The sequence below is a fragment of the Rattus rattus genome, chromosome 18, assembly GCF_011064425.1.
Source record: "Rattus rattus isolate New Zealand chromosome 18, Rrattus_CSIRO_v1, whole genome shotgun sequence".
NCBI lineage: Eukaryota > Metazoa > Chordata > Mammalia > Rodentia > Muridae > Rattus > Rattus rattus.
This window is the reverse complement of record NC_046171.1, coordinates 49734420-49760680: the sequence shown is the minus strand read 5'-3', so window position 1 is coordinate 49760680 and position 26261 is coordinate 49734420. Positions and strand designations below refer to the sequence as shown.

General features: G+C 38.1%; 1 protein-coding gene across 1 annotated transcript in view; it reads left to right on the top strand.

The window, feature by feature from the left end:
* Positions 1 to 22380, top strand: part of LOC116886993 (single-minded homolog 1-like) — a 73692-nt gene extending 51312 nt beyond the window's left edge. Inside the window, exons 5-6 of the mRNA XM_032888472.1 lie at positions 14425 to 14824; positions 16737 to 22380. Coding sequence (XP_032744363.1) covers positions 14425 to 14824; positions 16737 to 17467 — 1131 coding nt within the window. The 3' untranslated portion in view covers positions 17468 to 22380. The remainder of the gene's footprint in view (positions 1 to 14424; positions 14825 to 16736) is intronic.
* The last annotated feature ends 3881 nt before the right edge of the window (positions 22381 to 26261 follow it).

The following is a 26261-nucleotide window of genomic DNA, read 5'->3' as shown; positions in this document are numbered from 1 at the left end:
GATTCAGTGTATCTGGTTTTATGTGAAGGTCCTTGAGCTTTGTGCAAGGTGACAAATATGAATCTATTTTCATTTTTCTATATAAAGACTGCCAGTTGGCCTGCGCCATAATTTGAAGATGCTTTCTTTTTTCCATTGTATATCTTTGGCATCTTTGTCAAAGATCAAGTGACTATAAATATGTGGTTTTATTTCTGGTTTCAATCCTATTCCATTGATCAACCTGTCTGTCTCTGTATCAATACCATACAGTTTTTATCACTGTTGCTCTGTAGTACAGCTTCAAATCAGGGATAGTGATTCCCCCAGAAGTTCTTTTATTATTGAGAATCGTTTCACTATCCTGGGTTTTTGTTTTTCCATATGAAATTGAGAATTGCTCTTTCTATGTCTGTGAAGAATTGTGTTGGAATTGTGCTGGGGATTGCTGTAAATGTGTAGATCTCTTTTGATAGAATGGCCATTTTTACTATGTCAATTCTACCTATCCATGAGCATGGAAGATCTCTTCATTTTCTGAGATCTTCTTCACTTTCTTTTTTGAGAGACTTGAAGTTCTTTTCATACAGATCTTTCACTTGTTTGATTAGAGTTACACCAAGATATTTTATATTATTTGTGACTATTGGGAAGTGTGTTGCTTTCCTATTTTCTTTCGCTGCCCATTTATAATTTATATAAAGAAAGGCTATTGATTTGTTTGAATTAGTTTTATACCCAGCCATTTTGGTGAAGTTGTTTATCAGCTGTAGAACTTCTCTAGTAGAATTATTGGGTCTCTTATGTATACAGTCATATCATCTGCACATCGTAATATATTGACTTCTTCTTTGCCAATTTGTATCCCCTTGATCTCCTTTTGTTGTCTTATTGCTCTAGCTAGAACATCAAGAACTATTTTGAATAGATATGGGGAGAATGGGCAGCTTTGTCTTGTTGTTGATTTTAGTGGAATTACTTCAAGTATCTCTCCATTTAATTTGGTATTAGCTGTCAGTTTGCTGTATATTGCTTTTATTATGCTTAGTTATGGGCCTTGAATTCCTGATCTCTCTAACACTTTTAACATGAAGGGGTGTTGTATTTTGTAAAATGCTTCTTCAGTATCTAATGAGATGATCATGTGAATTTTTTCTTTGAGTTTGTTTATATAGTATATTATATTAATGGATTTTAGTATGTTGAACTAACCTTGCATCCCTGGAACGAAGCCTACTTGATGGTGGAGAATGGTGGCTTTGATGTGTTCTTGAATTTGGTTTGCTAGAAGTTTATTGAGAATTTTTGCATCAATATTCATAAGCGAGATTGGTCTGAAGCTTTCTTACTTTGTTGTGTCTTTGTGTGGTTTAGATATGAGAGTAACTGTGGCTAGTTTCTTGGGACCATTTGCTTGGAAGACTTTTTTCCAACCTTTAAGTCTGAGGTAGTGTCTGTCTTTGTTATTGAGGTGTGTTTCTTGTATGCAGCAAAATGTTGGATCCTGCTTGCATATCCAGTCTGTTAGCTTATGTCTGTTTATTGGGGAATTGAGTCTGTTGATATTGAGAGATACTAAAGACAGATATTGTTAGATCCTCTTATGATTGTTGTTATAGATAGTATTATGTGTTTGTGATCTCTCCTTTTGGTTTTGTTGTGAGATGATTCATTTCTTGTTTTCCTCTTTGGTGTATATACCCTCCTTGTTTTGAAGTTTTTCTTTTAGAATCCTCTGTAGGGATGGTTTGGTAGATGGATATTGTTTAAATTTTGTTTTGTCAAGGACTATTTTGGGTTTTCCATCTATGATGACTGAGAATTTTGCAGGGTATAGTAGCCTGGGCCGGCATTTGTGTTCTCTTAGGGTCTGCATGACCTCTGTCTAGGCTCTTCTGACTTTTAGGGTCTCTGTTGAGAAGTCTGGTATAATTCTTATAGGTCTGCCTTTATATGTTACCTGGCCTTTTCCCCTTGCAGCTTTTAATATTCTTTCTTTGTTCTGTGCATTTAGTGTTTTAATTATTATGTGATAAGAAGAATTTCATTTCTGGTTCAATATGTTTAGTATTCTGTAGGCTTCTTGTACATTTACGGCCATTTCTTTCTTTAGGTCGGGGAAGTTTTCTTCTATGATTTTGTTCAAAACTGTATCTGGTCCTTTGAGCTGGGAATCTTTGCTTTCCTCTATTCCTATTCTTCTTAGGTTTGGTTGTTTCATTGTGTCTTTGATTTCCAGGATGTTTTGGGTTAGGAGTTTTTATCTTTTCAATTTTCTTTGACTGTTGTGCCTTCTTAGGTATCTTTTATGCCTGAGATTTTCTTCTCTCTCTTGTATTCTGTTGTTGATGCTTTCATCTGTAGCTCCTGACCTCTTTCCAAGGTTTTCCATTTTTAGGGTGGCCTCCATTTATGATTTTTTTTATTGTTTCTACCTCCAGTTTTAGGTCTTCAACCTCTGGTCAATTCCTTTACCTATTTGATTGTGTTTTATTGTATTTCTTTAAGGGATTTGTCTTCTCTTTAAGGGATTCTACATGTTTACCTGTGTTTTCCTGTATTTTTTCAGTCAGTTATCTTCCTTAAAGGACTCTATTATCTTCATGAGATAGGATTTTAGAACAGCATCATGGTTTTCAGGTGTATTGGGGTATCTAGGGCTTGCTGTGATGGGAGAACTAGATTCTGATGATGCTTCTGTTGCTTATGGTCTTGTGTTTGACTCTCACCATGTGGTTATTTCTGGTGTTAAATGGCCTGTGTATCTCTGTCTGAAGTCTGCCTCCTGTGTCCCTGGGTTGCTTCAGGTCTCCTGGGATACCTAGTACCCTGACTGCAGCAAATCTCCTGGGAGGCCCTCAGACTTTGGGTCCTTTTCCCTGCCTGAAGCAGATCTCCTGGGACACCTTCAGACTGTGGACTCTTCAGAGGGGCAGACACGCTGATAATCTGCCCTAGTAGAAGGCTCAGGCCAGAAGGGAGATGGAGTTCGAGTGGAGTGGATTGGTCAGTAGTCTGCTGAGTTCTTCAGGGGTTCCAACTCCTGTAGTCATTTTGGAAGGGTCCCTTATCTATTGCCCTAGGTGCAGCATATATCCTAGGAGGCCTTTCAGACTGTAGGGACATCAGTGGGGTAGACACACTGATTACCTGCCCCAGTATTTTAATATTAAAAATTATTTTTGGAACCATATGATAAGTTACATAATTTCTCAGAGGAATATTTCCAAAGCTAAATATTCGTAACATTTATATAGCAATGACATTACACCTAACCTTTCTATGTATATATTTTTGCAGAATTCCTCTGGTTTATTCTTATGACAATGATTTGTTGTTGAAGCAGTGGTATCAAGATTTGTCTAGGATATCAGGAATGTAGAAAGTGATGTACACTTAGTATTCTCACAATTACAGTTATGTTTTGGAGCCCTATGCTCTTTCAAGTTAGAAAAGTACTCCATGGTTTGCCTGTTGTATAGTTATGTGATCTGGGCACATGAATTCAGTCAGCCTCAAATGAATAACTTGCATTATTTTCATTTTAAAAATTGTTTGTTCCTCATCCTGGAGAAAGCCTGTAGCATTCCCTATCTGTGAAAGCCACAGCCTTTCCTGAGAGTAAACAGGACTCTTGACTAAGAAGCATCCCAAGCAGCGGGCTTATTCTAATGTACATGCTGTACCACTTTAATCTAACTCTTTCACCATCTGTTCTTCCCATAACAGTGAGTAAAAAAAATTACATATTTTATGTTTCAGGGTTACATTAGTAAAAGTAAGATAAAAGTGATTTAAAAGCATGCATATGTTCCCAATACAATGCAGTCTGCATCTGTGATTTTTTTTCCCCTCTCTCTCATGATTCAGACACAAATCAAGAAGAAAGCTGCTTATGCTTGATAGCGTGAAAGTTTTTCATGGAAAACAGAACTTCACCATCAGAGGGTCTCTTAATACGTTTTACGGCTAAAAATGATAAAACCTCAATGATTTGCCAGAATAAGAATAGATCACGGTAACGTCTGTCGTTGGACCACCTGGCATTTTTTTCCCGGCTGGGTTGCAGAGCACTTGTCTGGAAGATGCTGTGGAAGCTGACTGCAGTTTAGTACTGACTGTGCAGAAAGGAACATCTATGGGTGTAACTTTTTGAGAGTGTTAGTGATGGTGGGACACCACCCAAGGAGTGCGAGGATCACTTAGTAGGGTGTACCAGTTGGAAATAGACCCTTTTGTATAAACATTAAAGGAAGGGCATTGTTACTTTTTTCTTTTTTAATCTCCGTGTATCAAAGCGGGTAGTGGACAGATATAGGATTTTGGGATTTCTCCTTCCCTTTTAAACTTCATAATCATGTCACTTTGGGCATATATTAGTTGTTCAAGTCATATTTCTATGACAATGCATTGATTAATAATACTGTAATTATTAGTAGCTATTGTAATTGGCATCAGTAAACACATGCAAATCAGAGTATGTGGTCTCTAAATCAAAGTTCATTTACCTACTGCCCGCAACTCAAAGTATCAAAGGGTAGCTATGGTTCCCTTTTTTTTAACTCATTTTCTCCCTATTTGGGTGCTTATCATTATCATGTATTAAGGTTATTGTCTGCATCATTGTGTTTATACTAATGTAAGCACTTTGAAGAGGGAAGGGTAACTCTTTTCCATATGAACTAGCAGACTTTATTGTAAACAGTTTTCACTGGATGCACCCAAGACTAGACTGATAACTTGGACCTTTAACCTTCTGAGATACAGTCTCTCCTGGAAGAAATAATTCTTTCTTGAGCTGAATCCCAAAGGGGAGCTGGTGGTGGCATATGGTTTCCTGTTTTAAGAGAACAAGGGTTTTCTTCATCTGATTAGTTTACATGGGAAAATATGAATGCTTGTTTTGAAAATTAAAAAGTCTGGGGTTAATTAAGACGTAATGTACCCAGAATGACAATATGTTTTCTAAGAAATGAAAATAGACATTCCAGCAGAATTAACCCAAAATTAATTCTCAGTGAACTTTTTCTGATTGATGTAAACTAATTAAAATAGGAAATTCAGTCATTTAGATTCTCAGATTTAAAAGAGGACATAGTGCTACTCTTCAAACAAGAGTAGATAGATGCCCAATAGCTCATAAATCATACTTCTACTTGACAATGTATAGATACTAAGAATGGCTAGAGGAACCATCCACAAGGTGGCATGTGACCCCATGAATGTATGCTTCTCAATCCTTACTCTCTTAGTCACTGTTCTATTGCCGTGAAGAGACATCATGACCAAGGCAACTCTTACAAAGGAAAACATTTAATTGGGGGCCAACTTACAATTTCAGAGATTTAGTCCATCATCACAGGAAATATGGCAGTATATAGGCAGTCCTGTTGCAGCTTTACATCCTTATCCACAGGAATCGAGCAGAGAGAGAGCGCCTCTGAGTGGGCTTTTGAAATCTCAAAGACTTAGTGACACACCTTCTCCAATAAGGCCACACCCACTTTAACAAGGCCACACCTCCTAATCCTTCCTTGACTGCTCATCAACTGGGGGCTAAGCATGCAAATGGAATAAGCAGGCCAATATGATTCAAACCACTACATATGCTATGTCTCTTCTCTATGTTTGCATTGTGTCTCTAGGCTTTTATCAGTGTGTAAGCTGAGAAACATTGGGAGCAAAGTACACTGTGGCAAGAAAAGTAGGTGTATGTGAAAGAAGACTGTGTAGGGGATTGGGTAGTAGTCTGATTTCTTTTCGCAGTTGGAAATGCATATTTTAATCTTTTATATGTCTGTAATGTTCTTAGTGCAGTGAAAATAACACATCTGGATAATGCACTTTTTCAGGAGGATGTTGGTTGTTTGTTTTAGACCTATCTGACCTGGAACTTACAGACCAGACGCTTACAGAGATTTTTTTATTTTACCTCTGCTTCCAGATTGCTGTGGTTAAAGGCATAATCCTTCGTTGTTTTTCTTTTAGATTTATTTATTTTATTTATGTGAGTACACTGTAGCTCTCAGACACACCAGAAGAGGGCATCGGAGCCCATTACAGATGGTTGTGAGTCACCATGTGGTTGCTGGGATTTGAACTCAGGACCTCTGGAAGAGCAGTCAGTGCTCTTAACTGCTGAGGCATCTCTACAACTCCTTAAATTGTCTTTTTTTTTTTTTTTTTTTTTAAAGATTTATTTATTTATTATATATAAAGTACCATAGCTGTCTTCAGATACACCAAGAAGACATCAGATCTCTTTACAGATGGTTTGTGAGCCACCATGTGGTTGCTGGGAATTGAACTCAGGACCTCTGGAAGAGTATGTGGTGCTCTTAACCGCTGAGCCATCTCTCCAGCCCTTAAATTGTCTTTTTATGATCAAAGATCATAGCCATTATTGAGAAAGAAGGTATTTAAGCAATTAAGTTTAAGATTTGTTAGAGCAAGTTTCTAGTCAAGAAAAAAATGTATTTTTACAAAGGACTTTATTTCAAGTCATTTTATAAAGATAAGACATAAGATTTTTTTGCATTTTCAAATATTTATTTTGAAATTATTGCATATGTAAAGAAAACCGACAGTGCTATTACAGTTTATCCACACACACAGTTTACATTCCCAATACTTAATTGTCTCTTCAATTTCCTCTGTCATGATTCATTCCTTTCTCTCATTTTATATTTTTTCTGGATATTTGAGAGTAGATATATACATGATGGCCTCTTACTTAAACCTTGGTATTTGTGTATTTCATCTGGACACAGACATTCTTCCAGCTAACTTCAGTATAACCATCAGTCTGAGGATACTCACAGTAGTAAAATACTTAGCCTCGTGTTACAAATGTAAGGTTAAGGCACCGTTGTTTGTCACAATGTCTGCAGTTTCCTGGCAGTGCATAATCCCATCCAGGACTTTATATTGCGTGTAGATGTTGCACATTACAGTTTTTTTTTTATTTAAGTAGATCCTTGTTTTCGCCACTTTTCTTCTGTGTTGTCAGTTTTAGAAAATAAAGCAGAATTATTTTATGTACTTTTTTTGAGTTTGTGCTGCAGCTCCATTGTTCACTTGGATTACCTGTTACCTCTGAAGTAGTCCCATGAGTACCCTCACCGGAGTATGTTCACCTAGAGGCCTCCAACAGTCATTGAGTTGTTTGAAGATGCCAATGCTTATCACCTGGCCAAAGTGTAATCTGCTTTCTCTATTACATAACCACTTTTTATCTTTTTCAAATGAAAGGGAACTTTTTGGATAGACTCATAAAGACCCTAAAAGTTGTTTATTCCTCATAAAACTCTCTTGATACCTCATCTGTAATCATTTAAGGTTAAAGAAATCCTTGATAGGTTGGTTACAAATATATTTTCTAACCTAAATACTCCTTCCCCAATAGCTGATTGTCCCTATCCTGGGGGAAGGCCCCGCTCACCACTGGTTAGCCATGTATTTGCTCATCATAAGTTCATTACTGTTTGGTGTACTGAAATCTTTTGTTACTGCATTTATGTGCCTTTGCTTAAATCTTCTCTATTTTGACAGTGGAAATTCTTTAAAATTGGCTTCTATATCTTTTTGACACATCGCCAGAATTTTATTTTTTGAGCACATTCTTACTTTACGCCTTTCCAAGGTATTTCAGACTCTCCTCCTACCTGCCCTAATTCTGGAAGGAACAATTTCTCCAATGGTCTCTGTTCCTTTAGAGAAGAATAATATTTAGAAACAAAAACACACATACTTAGTGTGATTGTTCCCTGAGAGCGTATGAGTGCTGCTAGGACATTTCAGCGGATAGCGCTGGGACTCAGCTTCTTATTTCCCTTCTGTCAGTCCTTCTTCTCCTTCCTGGTAGGAACTACTTTTCTTGTTCTTTGGTTTATACATCTTGTGTTTCTTTATGTAAAAATTAGAAGATATACATGTTTTACTTCTATATTTACATGAAAGGTAGCATTATATATTATATATACATATACATATAATCTAATATATATACAAGAATCTAATAAGAATCTAATATATATAAATGTAATATATATTTGCATTACAGATGCTGGGTGGCATATTTACTTATCTTTTTCTGATTTATTTTATAACTATTTTAATTAAAATTTAATTTTCATACAAATATACATTTATATAAAATTGAAGCATGTAATTGATATATGTATGTATGTATATATATATATACATATATTAGATTTGCTTTTTGCATGTATTTTTTTTTTTTTTAATTCTTTTTTTTTTTTTCGGAGCTGAGGACTGAACTCAGGGCCTTGTGCTTGCTAGGCAAGTGCTCTACCACTGAGCTAAATCCCCAACTCCTTAGATTCGCTTTTTAAAAGATTTATTTATTTTATATATGTGAGTACCACTGTTGCTGTCTTCAGACACAGCAGAAGAGGGCATCAGATCCCATTACAGATGGTTGTGAGCCACTATGTGGTTTCTGGGAATTGAACTCAGGACCTCTGAAAGAACAGTCAGTGCTCTCAACCTCTGAGTCATCTCTTCAGCCCTATAATGTGTGTGTGTGTGTGTGTGTGTGTGTGTGTGTGTGTGTATGTGTGTGTGTGTGTGTGTGTGTGTGTGTGTGGTAGTGTGGTATATGTGGTGTGTGGCATATGGCAAATGCATATATGTACATGAATGTATACTCATGCACACAAAAAAGTCACAGTAGTGGTTTTGGTTTCCTATTCTGTTACTCTTTCTTATTCTCTTGAGTCTCTCTGTACCTGGAGCAAGGCTGATGGCCAAGAACTCCCAGTGACTTACAGGCACACAGGATCAGGCCCAACTTTTATATCAGTTATGGGATTTGAATTCCAATTTTCACATTTGCACAACATGCTTTGTTTCCAGTACATGAAATATTGTCTATCATCATCATAGATTGATGTTTTGTTCTGGGAATTCAATTTAAAAATCTCATTTCTTATTTGTGATGTAAGCTGATTTAAACTTATTGTCACCATTGATATATTTTTCAACACTGTCATATTTTACATTACAGGCACTGGGTGGTGTATTTACTTATATTTTTCTGATTTATTTTATAGCTATTTTAATTAAAATTTAACTTTGATACAAATATACATTTGTATGAAATTGAAGCATGTGATTGATAAAATTGTAGATATATGTGTTATTTTAGCAGAATTGTCACAATACTAAAAGTGGTAACATCTCACTAAACTGCAGTATGTTATCGTAACTATGATAGGACATTATTACTGCCAAGGCACAGAACATTTAACTCCATAGGGATCTTAAAAGTTTCCTGTTAATAGTCACAGTGATTTTTCTTCTGTTTTGTTTCTAAACCCTAACAAGTACCTATAGAATTTTGTATCTATTTTTGATCTTGCCATCAAGAATGTTACATAGCTGTAACTGGTACAGCCCTGTAAACTCCGCCATTCAGAAGGCTGAAACAGAAGAATTGCATTACCAGAACATGCCTGGACTAGAGAGTGAGCTCAAGACCAAACCAGGCAATATGATAAGAACTTGTCTTTTTAAGAAAGAGTAAAAAAAGAGAGCTAGAGATATGGCTCCTGGCATGCATAAAACCCTGGATTTAATTTCAAGTTCTGAGAAAATAAAATAATAACCAAAAATGGTATATAATTAGAATTATACAACCCTCTAAGGTTGGATCTCTCTGCCCCAAGCAGAGATTCATCCATGTTGCTCTATTATTAATACTTCATTCCCTTATATTGTTGAATAATGTTTCAAGGTAGATATATACTATGTTTTACTTAGCCATTCACAGTCTGAAGGATTACTGGTTTGTTACCAGGCTTGGGCTATTAAAATTAGAGCTATATTTTAGATACAGCCCGGTCATAAAATGATTGTCTAGAATTCTGAAAACAAAAAAATTTAATAAAGAGAAAAAAATCTGCAATAAGAACTTAAACCAAAACTGTGCAATCATTTAAATAGGCAAAATATTTTAATAAATATTTCTTCAAAGACGAGATACAGTGATCGATACAGCCATGATAAGGTTCAATATCACCAATCTTACAGAAATTTTAATAAAGATCTCAATGAAATATAGCCTTACACTTTCGCTACAATGGCTATGATAAACACATGAGTTTGATTGTATACATGTACACATATACATTTATGAATGCACACACAGACATGCATACGTGCACACAGATACATAGAGAGAAAGTAGAAAGTGCTGATGAGTGTGCAGAAAAGTTAGAACTTTTTTGTGTGTGGCATTAGCAGGAATGCATAATGTATATAGCTTCTTTGGAAAATAGCATGACAATATTTTCCAAAAATGAAAAGCAAAATTTTCATATAATTTAGCTGCCCCACTTTCAGAACCCTCCAATGAAATGAACTTTATATAGGAGTTTTTGAGCCTTAATTAGAGATCTCTGTATATACATGTTTATTATAAAAGTGGAAACTGGTCAAGTCATCAGTAAATGAAAGGACAGGTAAAAATGTCATGTAAACAATCAATCAACTATTCTACAACCTTAAAGTGTAGGGAAATTATGATGCACTCTACAATATGGATAAACCTGAGAATGTTTTGCTAAGTGAAACAAGCCAGTCACAGAGACATATTTGAGATACTTATAATTGTCAAAGTCATAGAGATAGAAAGTAGTTGTCTAAGGCTGGGGGATAGAAAGGAAGATGAAGTTATCAGTGCTTATGGAATTCAGTTTTCCAAGATGAAGAGTACAGTCATGCATTCACTACAATGGTTACGATAAGCACATGAATGTGCATATGCACATATATACACACACATACACACACAAGCACGCACATACACACATATGCACACACATGTACACACATACACACATACACATGAACACACATATACACATGCATACACACATACACACATACATGCACACACATACACATGCATACACATACATACATATACATACACACATATACACATGCATACACACATAGGCACACAATACACACATCCATATACATGCATACACACATAGGCACACATACATACACACATCCATCTACACATACATATACATGCATACACACACACATACACACACATCCATACACACATATACACATGTGTAATACACACATACATACATACATACACACACATACACATGCATACACACATACACACATACACGTACATGCATACACACACATACACATGCATACACTTGCATACATATACATACACACATATACACACAACATACACACATACACATACATACATACACACACATACACACACATACACACATACACGTACATGCATACACACACATACACATGCATACACATACAGACACATGCATACTCACATACACACATACATACACACGTATACACACATACACACACATACACACATACACATGCATACACACAAACACAGACACATACACACATGCACACACACATACACATGCATACACACATGCATACATACATACACACATACACACACATACACACACAGACACACATGCATACACACACACACACAGACACACAGACACACTGACAAAAGCCCACTTAAAACAGAGGAGTAACTATGGATCAGAGTTTTATTTCTGTGTGCTGGTGAAAGTTCATTCATTTTCATTAAGATACAAACATTTATATCTAGACTTCATGTATAGTATCAACGCAGTTTAAACTCATGGTCGGTGAGCACCACCCTGCTCTGCCTGCTTGCATGGCTCAGGGCAGTGTCTTTACTGTTATAGTTTCCGGGCTATTGACAAGAGGTTTCCTCTCAGAGTCTTTTCAGGTGCTATTGAAATACGTACTTCATGTATGCCTGGGTTGCCTCCTGTTGGATTTTCTTCATAAGCAATACATAGACTATTCTCTGCTGTGATATTACTTTCCCATATACACTCAAGGAAAGCTTTTCCCACTCAACAGGGCTCAGAAATCTTGACTGGAGTACTTCAAAAAAAAAAAAAAGTCTAGTTTATACTTTTATAAAAACGAGTGATGTCTGGGTGACTCCTGGCTTGGAACAGTAAAGATGTCTGAGCCTCTCTGAGTTAAGCATTGCTGAAGAAGACACAGATGTCGCCACATTCAGTTCCCAACTCAGGAAGAGTTGTACTTGCTATCTTCCGAGAAGAGACTGGCGTGTCTGGGAGAATAGGCTTGTCGCAGGGAGTTGTGATATAGGGACCAGAACTCAGGCTGCCTTAGTGTCTTCCATGAACAGTCCTGCTAGGAGACAAATTGGACTTCTTTTTCTTAATGGAAAATGCTGACTGCTCTTATTGTCCATTTGGGAAATAATCAAAATAATAATTAGGGTGGCCATTCCTAGTTCTTGGAATTCGTGAACTTGGGATTTGCATTCAGATTTGTTCTGAGTATGACCCCTATTAACATAGTGATTGGTTGCCAGGCAAGAACCTGGGTGCCTCATCTCTCTCCCCAAGTGGCCCGAGTAGAGTCGCTTGCTTGCTTTCAGGTGGGAAGAGTCATGCTCAGGGTGGACCTGTAGAAGGTGGGACATCTGCTTTGTCCTGTGAAAGGCTCAGCACAGGTTATGTGTTCAACCAACTAGAGACAAAGGTAGTGGAGCCCACTTGTCAGTATATCACTAGTCCGCTGGTGGGCTAGGAGAGAAAGTGTGCCGTGGACTTTCAGCATCATAACGCAGTGCTTCCTGTCTGAATATATAACATTATATTCAACATTAGTTCTGTTTTCTCTCACCTCTTTCTACTCTTTTTTCTTTTGTTTGTGAATGATTGTGTGTGTGTGTGTGTGTGTGTGTGTGTGTTCAGTTGTGTGTGTAGGTAAATGTGTCCCACAGTATAAATGTGTAATAAGAGGGCAATCTTGGCTGTTGGCTCACACCTTTCTCCTACCTTGTTTGAGAAAGAGTCTTGTTTGCTTCTGTGTGTGCTGGGATAACACATATGCAGTGCTGCATGTCTAACTTTACATACGTTCTGGGGGTTGTAGCTCTGGTCCTCATTCTTGTATGACAAACATTTTAATGACTGAACCACTTACCTGCCCATCTCCCTTCTTTAGTGATAGTGTTTGATTTCAAGTATAAAACTTGGAGCAGTTTATTCACATATTAAACAGAGACTTTTAATATTTGCATTAGAGTGGTTATGGAGAACACATGATAAATGTACGTAGACGTTACCATACAGCAAACAAATATCAAGTTCTCAATAAATTATCATAGCATCTCTCCTATCTAAATCATGGTTCGTATTAAGGAATCTCTGTCATTTTTTATGAGTTTCTTTTTGCCATTTTCTGTATTTATTTCTTTTAATTGGAAATACATTTTTTACACACTATGTTCTGATTTTCGCCCTCTCCCAACTCCTCCCAGACCCTTTCCACCCTGCCCACTCACCCATCTCCATGCTCTTTCTTTCTCTTTAAAAATGAACAAAAACAAAAGAAACAACAACAACAACAACAACACACACACACACATACACACACAATGCAAACCAAAATACACAAGCAAAAGACCAACAAGATTAAAGGAAAGCCCGAATAAAGCAATATGAGACAAAAAGTCTACAAAAAATACCATTGAGTTTGTTTTGTGTTGGCCAACTATTCCTGGGCATGGAGCCCGCCCTTAAGTGTGGTTAATATAGCCAGTAAGACTGCATTGGAAAAAATATTTTTTCCTTTGTAAGCTAATATCAGTTGTACATAGTTTCTTGATTAGGAGTGGGATCCCATGTCCACTTTCTCCTCTCAGTGCTGGGACTCTGTCTAGCTTGAACCTATGCAGGCCCTGCTGTGTGTACAGCCACAGTGTCAGTGAACTTATATGTGCACCAGTCCTCTTGTGTCTGGAAGACGCTGTTTTCTTTGAGTCATCTGTAACATCTGGCTCTGAGAATCTTTCCACGTCTGAATAGATACCTGATTCCCCCAAGGGGAGCAGCTTGATGAAGACATCCCATTTAGGACAGAGTGCTCCAAAATCTTCTTATTCTTCTCCCATTGTTCAGTTCTGTATCTCCATGTTAGTTCTTGTCTACTGCAAGAAGCCTCTTTGATGATGGTGGAGTGAGTCATAGATCTATTAGTATAGCAGAATGCTATCAAGAATCGTTCTCTTGCCATGGCTGCAAAATCATAGTACTTGGTTTTCCACTAGGTCCACGGTCTATGTAGTCTCAGGTTCTTAACCCCCTAGCAGTGTCAGGCATGGGCTCCACCTCAGGTAAAGGGCCTGAAATCCAGTCAAAGAGGGTTGGTTACTCCTTGTGCCACTGTTATACCAGCATATCTTGTAGGCAGGTCACTGTCATGTGGCCCACGGTTTGGGACTGTGTAAATGATTACCTTTCTCCTTTTGTAGCATGTAGAGTACCTTCCAGTACCATTTATTATTGATGTTGTCCCTTGTCCCTTTGGTTTCAGTATTCGGGATTCCACACTGAAAGATCAGAATCTGACCATGACAGCCAGTGGGGCGGAAGTCCTCTGACTGATACCGCCTCCCCACAGCTCCTGGACCCAGAGAGGCCTGGCTCTCAGCACGAGTTGTCCTGTGCATACAGACAGTTTCCAGATCGCGGTTCTCTCTGCTATGGCTTTGCGCTGGACCATTCCAGGCTGGTGGAGGACAGGCACTTCCACACCCAAGCCTGCGAGGGAGGGCGGTGTGAGGCTGGCAGGTACTTTCTCGGAGCACCTCCTGCTGGGAGAGATCCCTGGTGGGGTTCTCGAGCAACTTTGCCGCTCACCAAGGCCTCCCCGGAGAGCAGAGAAACCTATGAGAACAGCATGCCGCACATCACCTCTGTCCACAGACTCCACGGTAAGAGCTCAGAGGTCGCCAGATTCCCAGCAGGAGGCTGTAAAGTGTACACTAAGTCCGTTCAGCTTAAGTGTGCTTATTTTGGTAGTGTCAACGTATTTATGACAGACGAGATCATATTGCATTTCTCATTTTAAAAACCTGCATTTATCATTTTAAAAACCCGCATTTCTCATTTTAAGAACCATAAAGAATATAGTTTAAGCTTCGGTGATTTATAAATCTATTGAATTTGTAGTCATATTTAGTTTTTTTTTTCCCCCATGGCATTTTCCTCAGTACCCTCACATAGCAGCTGTTTGGGCACTGTGGATATGTTGAAAAAAGACAGATTTTGCTTAGTGGACTATGGCTTTGCCCATAGATGTTTAGCTTTTCTAGGAATCAATTACCAGAGGCCGCCTCCCATCACTATGACAACCAAAACACCAAGTTGAAAAAGGTAGAGAAAGCACCCTGATTTTCATCTTGGGATAGATGCCCAGCTCCACAAGCCTATAGAAACAGACATTAGGGGGAAAGCATTGATAATTGGCACTGCTTTCTTCAAGCTAAATTATTCTGTAAATTACAAAGTAAATGACTTCAGTAATTACTTTATTCAAAGAAAATGTGTTAAGAAGAGTCTATTCTGGTCATTCTAAATATGGATCTAGGTGGCTCTTTGATAATCTCCCCATTTATTAAAAGTCAGTCCGTTATGAAGGCCCCCTTTCCATGCTCTCGCTGCTCTCAGCGAGAGAACTGTACGAGATCGTGTCCCTTTGCAGAGGTGCCCATTGCAGATACTTCTGCAGACAAGTTTAACTTCTTGCCTCCGTTGCCTTCTATTTTTCTGCTCTTCCTTAGAGTAAACAGTCTATTAAGCACCGAGGAACATTTCGGTAATGGAGTTCCGGGGCAAAGGGCAATTGCTTGGTAGATGAAAGCGAGAAGAAAAGCTCTGGCCTAACCAATATGGTTTGGAAGAAAATGTTAGAAATAAAACAAGGGAAGAAGAAAGGAAGTAACGGTGTATGTGATACAAGGCTCCTCTGTCGCCATAAGTAGTTTACATCGCTCGGACATCCCTACCTGCTTTTATTTTTGTTTAAATTTTTATTTCAGACTGAGGGCGATTCAGTTCATGAGATGCGTTTTGCATGCACTGCTCGCCAGGGTTGCCTCTTTGGTTCAGAATAGGTCATTACAGGAAAATGCTAATATTCAAGAGCCTGTTTCAGAAATGAGATATGTTTCCGTTTCAGGAATAACCAGAGTTTCCCTTGTTACCTCTGAAGCTAATGTGCTTACTCTACTATTGATAACAAAGTATCTATACTATTGATTATGACAACATATCTCTACAGATAAATCATCTATACATCCATACACCCATGTACATTTTTGTGAATTCTGAATTTTTCTAAAGACTAGCAGAGCTTATTTAAAATAAACTGAAGAATTATGGCTTATTTAAAATATAATAGTTCACCTAATACACTTGTCTCCTTTAAAGTAAACTGAAAAGAAAGTTTCTATGCATCCATGTAATGTAAGAGTGCTCTAGAATATAGCACAAACCAAATTATATTCATCTTTCTTATACTATTTGTAGATATGTAGGTCTAATAGCATAAGGAGAAATATGAATGCATTTAACTGTCACTAATTGATACTCTTTACTCATGAGTGAAGCTTATCTTCTAAGAAAATTTTATAAATGTTATCTGCAATTAGAAACCACTGATTACATGTGAATCCTACATACATCTGAATCCTAATGCAAATGCCAATGTGCTGCCATATAGACCTGTTTCTGTTTCCAATATTGCATTAAAATGAAAGATGTAAGGGGTTTTTTTCCTAGGAAAGAAATGTGCTTGTGTGTGTGAATTTTGACACCACCTACTTTTTACTTTTTGTGATGTAGGTCGAGGTCACTGGGATGAAGATAGTGTGGTCAGCTCTCCAGACCCTGGGTCAGCCAGTGAATCCGGTGACCGATACCGCTCCGAACAGTATCAAAATAGCCCACACGAACCTAGCAAAATTGAAACTCTCATAAGAGCCACCCAGCAGATGATTAAAGAGGAGGAGAACAGATTACAGCTAAGGAAAGCCCCTCCCGACCAACTGGCTTCCATTAACGGGGCTGGGAAGAAACACTCCCTCTGTTTTGCAAACTATCAACAGCCCCCACCGGCAGGTGAAGTCTGCCACAGCTCTGCCCTTACCAGCACTTCACCATGTGACCACATCCAGCAGAGAGAGGGAAAGATGCTTAGCCCTCACGAAAACGACTATGACAACAGTCCCACTGCACTGTCTCGGATAAGTAGTCCCAGTTCTGATCGCATTACAAAGTCCAGTTTAATCCTGGCTAAAGACTATCTACATTCAGAGATGTCTCCTCATCAGACAGCAGGAGACCATCCTGCCATCTCGCCAAACTGCTTTGGCCCCCACCGGCAGTATTTTGATAAGCATGCCTATACGTTAACTGGTTATGCCCTGGAACATTTATACGACAGTGAGACTATTAGGAACTATTCCTTGGGCTGCAATGGCTCACACTTTGATGTAACCTCCCATCTAAGGATGCAGCCGGACCCAGCGCAAGGACACAAGGGAACATCTGTTATAATAACCAATGGAAGTTGATGTTTTTCTAAAATATTTTGTTCTTCAAGAGTCTCTGAAACATATTTATAGTCTAATACCCCATTAGCAACATTTACTATGCCACAGATTGTTAGAAAGTCTAAGTTAAATTTTAGGGTTAACTTGATATGAGTCCCTGTGAAATCAAAGAAAACAGAGCACCAACATTCAAGGTTATACACAGGTAAATGAGCCAAAATGAATACAGAAATTGCCCACATATTATAGAGGAGCTGTAACCAACATGATTGAACTGAGAAATACTAAAGCAAATTGAGCATATATACCACATGGAAGGGCTGAGGACTAAAATCATTGTGTTGTGACAATCTAGTAGAACTTATACATACAGATCATACGCTGTTCACAATCTTCTATGTACGTGTCTCATGCATAAGTATTATAAATGACTACTCTTCCTTATCTACCACAAAGAAATGTCAGTTCCCAAAATAACTAAGGAAGAATTAGATGTATCTTGTAACACAATTTCTTCTTTGTCATTTCAAACTAGTCCACTCATTTGGTTCAGGCATAGATTAGAGAAATGGTTCTGGCTCTGGTACACGAATGTGTTCTTACCTGGTATCCATTACAAACGGTCAGGAAAGAGGTGGTTTTCCACTTGCTTTTGAGTTAGACGTAGAGCAGGATTGCATTGGCACAACGGTAAGGAATTTTCTGAGTCACACCACTGATCTGTTGGGAGATACATAAAAAAATATGGTCTACTTAATTTTAAGTGGCTCAGTGAAGAAAAGGGCAGAGCAGAGTAGAGAGAGATACTGAATCTCCAAGCAATGTTTAAGGGGGAGGTAAACAACATTTTGGAGGCTAATGTACAAAAGGCACTAAATAAGAAATTTAAATCAGTTCACCCAGACCAAGGTGCTGGCAAGTACAAACGGAACCAGAGATGTGTAAAGCACTAGGTGGCACCAGGATAAGCATTTAAGAACATTTCAGAGCACAATGTGTCAGTACGTGGAAAGCCTTAGAGTCAGGAGAGGTAAAAACTTAGGCAGAAGGACAAGTTGTTCAAAGGGTGCTTGGGGAAGCCACAGAGAAAATGCTGACTTTCTTTGCTGCTTGTAAACTAAGAAAGCAACACACTTGTCCGTATGTCCGTGTGGCGCAGTAGAAAGTGAAGTGAACTGTATGCCAAGGTCTCCATGCTGAGCTTGCTTTCACTTAATTTGGGGCTCATAGATGCATCGTTTACAGTCTGTGCTTCTTGGTTATCTGGTCTGAAAGGCAGCTCTTGTCCATGGTTCTGCGATTCATTGGTATGCTGAAAGTAAACTTGTAAGCCGTTAAAACTCTGCTGTAAATTTTCAAGACTGATGGTTCTGGATTTTCCATTCCCAAGCAGAAGTCTAGATACTTTGTTATTTAAGCAAAGTGTGGGCTCTTTCAGGCAGGAAGAGTTACAGGCAACTTTCTCTTAGATGCAGCCAAATATAGGTGCTAGAAATTTATGAGAGGGAAGAAAAATAGCAAAATTTATTTAATGCACTATTCTCTAGTATTCAAAGAAAAATGTCATGTGTGGTTAGGAAAGTTTCATAGATAATATTTTTTAGAATTGCCATGCCTGTTATTCTTGCCATGTTTAAGGAGGAGCATGGACTTTGATAATTATTGAAACATTACATGGCATTGGACACTCAGGGATTAGTCCTGTATTTTCATCACACGACATGATCATTTGGTGACAGTCTTCATGACAGTAAGTTGAGAGTTGAATAATGGGTTGTTTGTACACGGGAGAATAGGCTACATAGAATTAAACACTACTTCTTGGGTATAACAGAACAATATTGTCAATAAAAATGAGGAAACATGCAAATTAGTGAAAAGTAATTAGTTTATGTATTTAAATATTCTTTCAAAAATATTCAAAGGAAAATAAAAATTAAATTCTAACTCCATAAGAAAAATATTCGGTAATTTTGAGAAAATTGGGTCAAAGAAACTCACAGGACAGGTGGTTTGAATAAAACTTCAACATGAGGGAGGTTTTCAGGATGGTGAAGGTTTTACAGAATTCTATAGATCAGACAAATATCTGATGAATATGTATTTTGGGCAGAAAGTCTCTACAAGTAGGTTCCATTGCCAGGTAGGTATGCCTTAGTGCGTCAGAGGTAACTTCTGAGAGATGCTTTTCACTAAATGAATTTTAGCAGAGTTTTTAATGTAGAGAATAACTCATATAAGAATAAATTGTGACCTCCACAGAGAAAGCCTAACAAGGAGGAACAATGCTTCCCAGAATGCCATAATTAATCCTTTTAAAGGAAGACAGGATTCATTTACATCACATTTTGATTAATAATCTTAGTAGACTGGCCCATTTAAAAGACATTAACCATTAAACAAATGCCAATTTTGCAGTGGCAATTTTATAATGTTGCATATAATGCCTCATAGGCTTACTATATATATAGCTTACATTGTTTTACAGAATGGCATGATTATTATAAATGACCCAAAATTAATTGATCTTTACAACTAGGTGACTTCTTACTGTTCGTGTAGGTGTATAAAATGAATTTGTAACCGACATTATTTTGTTCTGTACAGGAACGTATTTGCTCATAAAGAATGTGCCATCTGTTTTAAAAAATATGGGGTATAAAATAAATACATTCCCAGTAACTCGATCAATTAATGTTAAGCTTAAATTTGCTTCCTCTTTAATCCTTGATTTTCCTATCTTTACTAAAAGGTGGAAAGTCTGAGAAGCATGTTTCCTTCTACCACTTTGGGGATTCATAAAAATACGTGACATCCAATTATACAAGAATAACGCACACACAGTTCCTTACTCTCTACAAAGCCCATTCTATCTGGAAATAATATCTCTGATGCCCATTTGCTTGTTTTACCAAGATAAAATTTAAAACTGTGGATGACCAATGAAATACGTATTCCCCAAATTTTCCTTGGGAAAATTCTGTTAAAGTTATTTCTGAGAACATACAGATGATGTATTCTTTTTTGATATAATTTTAAGGTTAGAAACACTATAGGCCAGACATTTATGTGTGCTTCAGCCCCACAAATCTTTTGACATCACATGCAAAATCTAATGTGGTAGCTTTTTAAAAACTGTACTTGCCTGTACATGACACTACGACAGAACTGATAGACATGCAAAACCAGACAGGATGTACTTGACGATTCCTTCAGTGTTTATACAGTAAACCACTTATTATTTCCTGGTTATAGTTTATAGGGCTAGAGTATTCCCAGCAAGAACTGTTCTTAATGCTGTCTGTACCCTGCTGCCACTTACTGCCTTTGGGCAGAGAATCCAACTTAAAGTAAGCTTTAATGAGATCTCCTAAAAAGGACACTATGTTCCATTTCCCTTTCTCTTATTTTAAAGGAAGTTTAATTTTAATACAAGAGTATTTGGAAAATATGAATATGCATCTTAAGATAAAATGAGATAATTTCCCTCCACCCAATGTCTAGATAATGTACCTGGTGGCAGAGCTAGCAACACTCTGAATACAGACTTGCTGTGTTACAGCTCTATCTCTTGCTCTGTGTTTCTCTGTCCGTTTCTCTCTCCCCAAACCTGCCAATGACCAAGCTGCTTGCATGAATATTAGTACTCGCAGTATTGGGAGTGACAGAGTGAGAACTGAGCACTTGACTGGGAATCATTCACCTTACTACTGTGATATAGTAACCCTTGTTAAAAATTTTGAATGTCTGGATTTTGGGTTCTTAGTTCATTCAAATGATAGACAGACATCCAATTTTCTGAATGATTTAAAAAAGAAAGGAAATCCTCCAAAGATATAGTTGAGAATTCATATAAATGCTATAAATGCCAGGTTGTTGTTTTTTTTTTTTGTCGTGTGTTGGTTTTTTTGTTTTTGTTTTGTTTTGTTTTGTTTTTTTTTGTGTGTGTGAATAAGGATTTCACTGTAGGTAAAAATCTGTTGGCTAGCTCTTACTGTGAAAATACATGGTGGGTAAGACATTCTAAATTTTTGGTGGGTGTCAGGACAGCTGCGGATACATGCAAGTGTATCACAAATAGAAAATAATTCTTGGGGGAAAGTTTTGTGTGGTACTTATATCTTGTGCACAAAGGTTGTACGGGTAGTGCTTAAATTCAAAAGGTAAGATGACACTCAAGTCCATATAGACATTTGTTCCAAACTCCTTCTCTAAAACTGTGCAGAAAGTGCACACACACACACACACACACACACACACACACGCACACACACACACTATGACTTCTATCTTACTTTGAGGATTTAAAAATGTGCTGTATGCAATGTGAATGTATGATGTTTCACACAAGAAACTCTAATTGATAATTTTAATCTAAGCATTGTAGTTTTATGTACTGGGATTTGCTGTGTGAACTTGCCTTCATAACCTAGGTAAGAGGACTATGTCCTAATCTGCTAATCTTAGACATATCTAGTCAATTTCTACCCAATAATTGTGATGTGTTTACATTTCAAAAGAAATGAAATTGGCATGGACAAATTTTTTTTACAGTAATTGTAACTTCTTTTCAAAGGAACAGATTTCAGAAAGAAAGAAACCAGAGGCACTTCAAGAAAGATAAAATATTTTATGCTTGTTTTTTGACTGACATGATATAAAAAGGATTATATTTGTGAGAGAAGATACTGGTTCGAAATACCCTCTTGCAATGTATAGTTTTTAGGGATATTGTAGTATAAACTTGTAATCTGAACTTTTACTTTGGAATGTAAGTAGGAAATAATAGCTATGTCAATGATATCTTGCAAAGTGTCCCCATTTATAATTATTTATATTGTAAATAGCTTTCTGAAGTAAAATTGAAGTTAATGTGCATAAAATGTATTTATTATGTGAGGAATTTTTGGTTTAAAATATAGTTACCAATATGCAGTTTGAGTCTGAGTTACTCATTGAAAGAAGATTCATTACAGGACAAAAGAGATTTGTCAGCCAGACTGGTGGTGCTCAACAGAAATGACAGCTATTTTAGCTCTGGTTTGGTGGGGTTGGGCAACTCTTTGTAAACACACTCTGTACAGAGGTGCAAGAACACAACCTTACACACACATAGTAACTATTCCACAAAGGGTCTATTTTGTTAGACCCCAGAGTTTGTTTTTTAGTGTGTCCTCAGGATATTTTCATCAGAACTTACTTTTCTGTTATTGAAAATAGTTTTTTTTTAATACAATATATTCTGATTGTGCCTTCCCCAACTCCTCTCAATTCCTCTCCATCCAGATCCACACATTTTCTGTCTCTCATTAGAAAACAAACTGACATCTACAGAACAATAATAAAATAAAATAAGATAAACAAGCACAAGAATTGCACATAGATACAGAGACACACACATTCACATACTCAGGATAGGAATGTCATAAAGCCAGTAGCCATAATATACACAAGAAGGACCTATGCTATAGAGGGAAAAGCTCCCCAAACTAAAAACCAAAAGTCGAAATGACAGGAACAACAAAACACACTGACTTAATATGAAAAAAATAAAACAAACCTGCAGCAATGCTGTGGAGTTCATTTTGTGTTGTCGATCTACTGCTGGGTGGTTAAGTGTTTTTTTTTCTTCCCAGTGAAGCTTTCTTGGAGAAAACTACATTTTCATTTGCAAGTGGTAATCAATTGTAGACTGCTTCTGGGTTATGAATGGAGCCATGTGTCCACTTCTCCTGTAGCTCTAGGATCCCATCTGTTGCAGATCCTTTTCATCAGCAATGCTTCTTACTCTGTTTTACTTAAGTAGAAAACTCAAAGGCACAGGTTACTTCAGGGAAATTTAAGTCAAAACAATCCTGAGATTCCACCTCACACCGGTCAGAATGGCTAAGATCAAAAACTCAGGTGACAGCAGATGCTGGTGAGGATGTGGAAAAAGAGGAACATTCCTCCATTGTTGGTGGGATTGCAAGCTGGTACAACAACCACTCTGGAAATCAGTCTGGTGGTTCCTCAGAAAACTGGAAATAGTACTATCTGAGGGTCCAGCTATACCATTCCTGGACATATACCCAAAACATCTAACATATAACAAGGACACATGCTCCACTATGTTCAAGCAGTCTTATTTAGCCAGAAGCTGCAAAAAATCCAGATGTCTTTCAACGGAGGAATGGATACAGAAAATGTGGTACATCTACACAATGGAGTACTACTCAACTATTAAAAACAATGACTTCGGACTGGAGAGATGGCTCAGTGGTTAAGAGCACTGACTGCTCTTCCAGAGGTCCTGAATTCAATTCCCAGCAACCACATGGTGGCTCACAACCATCTGAAATAAAGTCTGATACCCTCTTCTGGTGTGTCTGAAGACAGCTACAGTGTATCCATATACATTAAATAAATAAGTCTTAAAAACGACTTCATGAAATTCTTAGGCAAATGGATGGAACTAGAAAATATCATCCTGTGTGAGGTAACTCAATCACAAAAGAATGCACATGGTATGCACTCATTGATAAGTGGATACTAGCCCAAAAGCTTGGAGTACTCAAAATACAATTCACAGACCACATGAAACACAAGAAGGATGACCAAAGTGTGGATGCTTCCATCCTTTTAGAAGGGGGAACAAAACACTCACAGGAGGAAATATAGAGACAAAGTGTAGAGCAGAGACTGAAGGAAAGGCCATCCAGAGAGTGCCCCACCTGGGGATCCATCCCATACATAGTCATCAAACCCAGACACTATAGAGGATGCTAAGAAGTACATGATAAAGCTGTCTCCTGAGAGGCTGTGCTAGAGACTGACAAATGTAGAGGCAGATGCTTTACTCCATAGGAAGAACAACAATATCAATCAACCAGATGCCCCAGAACTCCCAGGGACTAAACCACCAACCAAAGAGAACACAGCGATGGACCTATAGCTCCATTGCATATATAGCTGAGGATTGCCTTGTTGGGCATCAATGGGAAGAAAGGTCCTTGGTCATGTGAAGGCTTGATGCCCCAGTGTAGGCGAACGGCAGGTGAGGGGGGAGTGGGTGGGTGGGTGGAGGAGTGCCCTCATAGAAGCAGGGGGAGTGGATTGGGATAGGAGGTTTCTGGAGGGGAAATTAGGAAAGGGATAACATCTGAAATGTAAATAAAGAAAACATCCAAAAAAAAAAAAAAACAGAGAAAAGAAAGAGAGCCTGGCCAACCCTGTGGTCCCCTTGAACACATTCTGCCTTTCTTCTTTGACGTCTGGAGTTTTATATACCTGTAGTCACAGATTCCCTACGATACTTGATTTAAAAAACTGTGATGCTAGGTAGAGCTTTGTGTGTGCTAAGCAAGCACTATGCCTCTGAACCATGTTCCTAGCCTTTGATATTTGCTTGTATTGGGGGGCATTTTCAATTAACAACATATAATTACCATAACTAGTAATTCTGAATGATACATTTTCATGTTATGAGCTCAAATGTAACTTTTATGAGTGTCACTAAAGGGTGTTTTTTTTTAATTTTTTTCATGGAAAACTTTCATTTTGCTTGGGATAAAAATCCAGTCAAAGCTGGGAGGTGATGGCATGTGACTTTATCCCAGCACTTGAGAGGCAGAGACAGACAAATCTCTGAGTTCAAGGCCAGCCTGGTGTACAGAATGAGTTCCACTGAGAAACCATGTATTGAAAAAGTAGGAAGGAAGGAAGGAAGGAAGGAAGGAAGGAAGGAAGGAAGGAAGGAAGGAAGGAAGGAAGGAAGGAAGGAATCCAACCAAGGTGAGATGGATCAGTGTGGTTAAATTGCTTCTATTCCAGAGGTCTTAAGTTCATAGGTCCCAGTGCCTATGTAGTACAGCTCACAAGTGCTTGGAACTCCATTTTCAGGACATCTAATGTCCTCCTCTGGCCTCTGCAGGCACCTGCACTCAAATACAGTTGCAAAGATACATATACACACATAGGCATAATTGAAAGGGATTTAAAAAATCTTTAGAAATCAAACCAAAGCTCATTCATCCAAGAACTAGATAAATCAGCATCAAATGTATAGATCATAGCTCTCTGTCTCTGTCTCTGTCTCTGTCTCTCCTCTCTCTCTCTCTCTCTGTGTGTGTGTGTGTGTGTGTGTGTGTGTGTGTGTGTGTGTGTACACCTGCATGTGTTTGTGAGCACATCTTTGTCTAGAGTGCATCCTTGAATGCCACCCACCTGATCTTTATCAGGGCGTCTTGGCCTTTGGCTTGGTCATTAGGCTAATTAGAGAGCTCTGGAAATCCTCCTGTATCCACCTCTCTAAATGAAGAGGGTGCAAGTGAACACTAGCATGCCTGGCTCTTACGGGGATGTTAAGGATCAAACTCAGGCCTTCATGTTTATATGACAAGCGTTTTACCAACTGAACCAACCCCTCAGCACCAATACTTGGTTTTGAGGGTATTCTGTAGACAGATCTTAAGAGGCTGCTGCAGCTACCACATTACATGCACTCTCAGTAGGAACAGCAGCGACCTGCGTGTTCCCTGGAGGAAGGCTGACCTATGAGCACAGACAGTTCCTATAGAGTGTCTTCAAGCAGTGGTGAGCATCTGCTGAGATCAGTCTGTGGCCTCTGTAGTGATCATGGCAGCCAACTGTACTAAGAACCCAGGCATTCTTCTAAGCCTATGGTGCTATGATCAACTTCCTGTGTTTTTGACCTTTTTCATAATTGTGCCTTATAATTTATTATGCGCTCTATTTATAAATGAAATGTGAGTCAGGGTGGGAGGTGTGTAAAACAGTTCTGATTTGGGAGTTTGTAAATGATCTCTGTTTTTTT